Consider the following 5,139-nt stretch of genomic DNA (forward strand, 5'->3'; position numbering starts at 1 on the left):
GGTTCGGGTCAAAACAGCAGGTTCGGGACAAGGTAGCACGTCCGGTGAACAGGTCAGGGTTCCATAGCCGCAGGCAGACCAGTAGAAACTGGATAAGCAGCACGACAAGGTTGGACGTCCGGTGGAGCATGTATCGATACTGATAGGATCGAAAGAAAGGGAGTGCTGCTCTCAGATCAGCTTTCTCCATTCAAATATTTCCTTAACATTAATAGAACTCAATTGATTGAACATGAAATGTATTTTAATTTGATTGAAATAGGCCTATAGCCTACTGTTTATATTTTAATGCAGTTATCTCGGTTTTCATTTGAAGCATCATTTTATACGTTGCTTGTTTGCATCAATTGCAAAGACATTTGCAACTTTGTATTTGTAGTCAACTTTGTTCTGAATTTATCAGCGGTCACAGAGAGATGGATAAACTATGTGATTCTATGTTTAGGGGAGATCTTCTATGTTTAATGTGAAGCGGGTGGGCAAAAAAAGCTTCTAACGATTCACAACTCAAAACAATATTAAACAAACACAACATTACCTGTGTGTGTGTGTGTCTGTGAGTGTGTGTGTGTGTGTGTGTGCACTCCCTGGATGAGGAGATGTAATCTCATGTTTTGTCCACAGAAACGAACAGGAGAGATCAGAGTCAGATATTCTCAGTGGTCAGTCTTCCCAGAGTCATGAAACAGACCTGGCCTCCATATTCAGTGTATGTGGTCCTGTTATGTACATTTGTTTTTGTTTACCTCAAGTAAAGTTGATCTGTCAATCATTCATTCATGTGTTAATGAGAAAGCATTTAGTCTCTTGCTTAACTTATTTACTTGATTTATTTCAGTTGCTTGAAGAGAATATTATAACATTTGTGAAGAACGAGCTGAAGATGTTCAAGAGGATTCTTAGTCCAGAACTCCCAGAAGGCTTTGAGAGTCAGAAGCAGGATAAGGAAGTGGTGGATGCTGAAGATGAGAAGCAGGAGAGCAGTGCCAGAGAGGGGGCTCTGAAGATCACACTGCACGTCCTGAGGAAAATGAACCAGAAGGAACTTGCTGACACACTGGAGAAAAGTAAGAGCTGTCTGCCTCATGTTGAATGCTGTTTTAGAACATTTAAAAGCTGTAGCTAAAGTACAGCTAAAGTAGCTGTGTAACTAAATGATATTGTAGCAGCCTTAACGCAACACCTAGTGACCTCATCAAGTAGCAGCAGGGATGTGTTGTGTTGATTAATTGAGAGAGAGAGAGAGAGAGAGAGAGAGAGAGAGAGAGAGAGAGAGAGAGAGAGAGAGAGAGAGAGAGAGAGAGAGAGAGAGAGAGAGATATAATACCAATAATAATATAATCAGTCACACTAGTCTGTAATGCATTATGAAAACATTTACACATTTATACAGTCAATTAAGCGAAGCAATGATTATAATTAAAAAATGTATAACAGTCCTAGAATACTGTAGGCATTAAAACAGACGTAATATTAATATCCTCTGTGTTATTTCTTCATTCAGATGAGCTTGCTGTGATTTGCCAACGTGAACTCAAATCTAATCTAAAGAAGAGGTTTCAATGTGTATTTGAGGGGATCGGTAAACAAGGAAACCCAACACTTCTCAATAAGATCTACACAGAGCTCTACATCACAGAGGGTGGAACAGGAGAGGTCAATAATGAACATGAGCTGAGACAGATTGAGACAACAACCAGGAAACAAGCAACACCAGAGACTGCAATCAAATGTAACGACATCTTCAAACCCTTAACTGGACAAGACAAACTTATCAGAACTGTGCTGACAAAGGGAGTCGCTGGCATTGGAAAAACAGTCTCTGTGCAGAAGTTCATTCTGGACTGGGCTGAAGGAAAAGCAAATCAGGATGTCCAATTTGTATTTTCATTCCCTTTTCGGGAGCTGAATTTGATGAAAATGGAAAAACACACTTTGATTAAACTTCTCAATCACTTCTCAATGGAAACCAAAGAATCAAGAATCTCCAACTACGACAAGTACAAAGTTCTGTTCATCTTTGATGGTCTGGATGAGTGCCGACTGCCCCTAGACTTCCAGAAGAACAAGATCTGTTGTGACGTCACAGAGTCAACCTCAGTGGATGTTCTGCTGACAAACCTCATCAAGGGAAATCTGCTTCCCTCTGCTCTCCTCTGGATAACTACCCGACCTGCAGCAGCCAATAAGATCCCTTCAGCGTGTGTTGACCAGGTGACAGAGGTACGAGGGTTCAATGACCCACAGAAAGAGGAGTACTTCAGGAAGAGATTCAGTGATCAGGACCTGGCCAGCAGAATCATCTCACACATAAAGACATCAAGGAGCCTCCACATCATGTGCCACATTCCAGTCTTCTGTTGGATTTCTGCAATAGTCCTTGAACACATGCTGAAACATAAGAGAGAAGAGATGCCCAAGACTCTGACTGAGATGTACTCACACCTTGTGGAGTTTCATACCAAACAGAAGAATGAAAAGTATCTTGGGAAAGAAGAGACAGGTCCACACTGGAATAAAGAGAGCATTCTGTCACTGGGAAAACTGGCTTTTCAACAGCTTGTGAATGGCAATCTGATTTTCTATGAAGAAGACCTGAAAGAGACTGGCATTGATGTCAATGAAGCCTCAGTGTACTCAGGATTGTGCACACATCTCTTTAAAGAGGAATGTGGGCTGTACCAGGACAAGGTGTACTGCTTCGTGCATCTGAGCATTCAGGAGTTTCTGGCTGCTGTATATGTGTTCCTCTCATTCATCAACAACAATGACAATCTAATGGCCAAACCTCAATCAACGTCCAGGAACTTTTGTGTGAGGATCAGACACAAGCGTAAAGGTACCTTATACAAGAGTGCTGTGGATGAAGCCTTACAAAGTGAGACAGGAAACCTGGACCTGTTCCTCCGCTTCCTTTTGGGCCTCTCACTGGAGTCCAATCAGAAGCACTTACGAGGTCTACTGACAAAGACAAGAAGCAGCTCACAGAGCCATGAAGAAACAGTCAAGTACATCAAGGAGAAGATCAGGGAGAATCCCTCTCCAGAGAGGTGCATCAATCTGTTCCACTGTCTGAATGAACTGAATGACCATTCTCTAGTGGAGGATATCCAAAGCTACCTGAGATCAGGAAGTCTCTCAGAAGAAGAACTGTCACCTGCACAGTGGTCAGCGCTGGTCTTTGTGTTGCTGACTTCAGAAAAGGAGCTGGATGTGTTTGACCTGAAGAAATACTCCAGATCAGAGGAAGGTCTTCTGAGGCTGCTGCCAGTGGTCAAAGCCTCCAGAGCCGCTCTGTGAGTACATAAAATGACATTTAAGTACTAATCATCAGGAAGAAATATTCAGTTTAGAGAAATATATGTATTATTGAAAAACATATTGAATCAATGCATTGATGTTCACATTAGTATAACAATATGACCGTACCATTCTAGGAGACGGAAGATGAATCTATATGTTGTTTAAGAGAATAAACCAAATGCATCTGCCATTGTCCTTCTACACTACTGGTTAAATTAACAGTGTGTTTGTGAAATCATGATGATCTCTTTGTCAGGCTATCAGGCTGTGGAGTCACAGAGGAAGGCTGTGCTTCTCTGGTCTCAGCTCTGAAGTCAAACCCCTCACACATGAGAGAGCTGGATCTGAGTAACAATGACCTGAAGGATTCAGGAGTGAAGCTGCTCTCTGCTGGACTGGGGAATCCCCACTGTAAACTTGAGACTCTGAGGTCAGTATTCCTGTAGTTGGTCAACAAGTGATAACTGTTCACCAGATCCACATGTGTTTACCAGGCACACACATTCCACACCATATGTGTTTGGACAATGAAGCTTACAGTTTTATATTTGGTGCTATGCTCCAGCATTTTGGATTTGAGTTAGAATGTTTCATAATAGGCAACAGTATGTAATGTCACCTTTTATTTGAGGTTTTTCATACATATCTGTTTTAGTGTTTAGATACGAAAGCACTTTATGTATCTAGTTCTCCCATTTGAAAAAGTCGTAATAATTTTGACAAATTCACTTATATTGTATTAAAGTAGTCATAAGTTTAGTATTTGGTCCCATATTCCTTACCTGCAGTGATTACATCAAGCTTGTGAATCTACAAACTTGTTGAATGCATTTGCAGTTTGTCTTGGTTGTGTTTTGGATGATGTTTTTCCCAATAGAAACTGAATGGTAAATAATGTCCTGTCATTTTGGAGTCACTTCACTTGTATTGTCAGTAAGAATAGAAGATGTTTCTGAACACTTCTACATTCATGTGGATGCTACCATGATTATGAATAATCATGAATGAATCGTGAATAATGACGAATGAGAAAGTTACAGAGGAACAAGGATCATACCCCCTCTGTTATTGGTAATGGTGAGAGGTTAGCATGTTTTGTTGTAGCCTCTGTAACTTTCTCACTCATTATTATTCATGATTCATTCATGATTATTCTTAGTCATGGCATCATCAGGATTAATTTAGTAGTGTTTAGAAACATGTTATCTACTCACTTAGACAGAAAATTACTCCAGTCATCATCCACCATTCAGTTACTATCGGGCAAAACATAACCCAAAACACAACCAAAACAAACTGCAAATGCAACCAACAAGTTTACAACCAAATACTCAACTTTTGACTACTTTAATGCATTATAAGTGAATTGGTCAGAATACTTATGACTTCTACAAATAGGGGGACAAGATACATAAAGTGCTTTCATTTCTAAATGGTGAAACAGATATGTATTAAAATATCCTCAAATAAAAGGTGACATTATATACTGTCACCTCATATGAAACATTTGATCTCAAATCCAAAATACTGGAGTACAGAGCTACATTTAAAATGTTATCTTCACTGTCAAAATAGATATGGTGTGGACTGTATACTCAATATAATATAAATCTGATACCTCACTGTCTGTCTTTTGACTGATACTGCTTTTTAAACTGCTCTGGTCAGTCTACTCAAATATTTGTAATATGCATTTTTCTATCTACAAGCAATACTTTTGATAATTTGTCATTTCTAATAATGATACATTCATTTATGAATAGATATGGCAGGTTTCAGGACACTGATATATCTGAATATGTTGAAAAAATATACTTCCACTATTTTCACCACCAA

General features: G+C 39.5%; 1 protein-coding gene across 1 annotated transcript; it reads left to right on the forward strand.

Annotated features, from left to right (window-relative positions):
- Positions 1-951: 951 nt before the first annotated feature.
- LOC311122836 (NLR family CARD domain-containing protein 3-like) lies at positions 952-3,749 on the forward strand (the record flags this gene model as incomplete). Its single annotated transcript, XM_084197151.1, has 3 exons — positions 952-1,067; positions 1,505-3,296; positions 3,560-3,749. Exons 1-3 carry the CDS (start codon positions 1,031-1,033, stop codon positions 3,747-3,749), a joined length of 2,019 nt encoding a protein of 672 aa, XP_084053277.1. The 5' UTR covers positions 952-1,030.
- Between the last annotated feature and the right edge of the window lie 1,390 nt (positions 3,750-5,139).

This window comes from Coregonus lavaretus, assembly GCF_964263955.1.
Source record: "Coregonus lavaretus genome assembly, contig: HAP1_SCAFFOLD_1038, whole genome shotgun sequence".
NCBI classification, from domain to species: Eukaryota; Metazoa; Chordata; class Actinopteri; order Salmoniformes; family Salmonidae; genus Coregonus; species Coregonus lavaretus.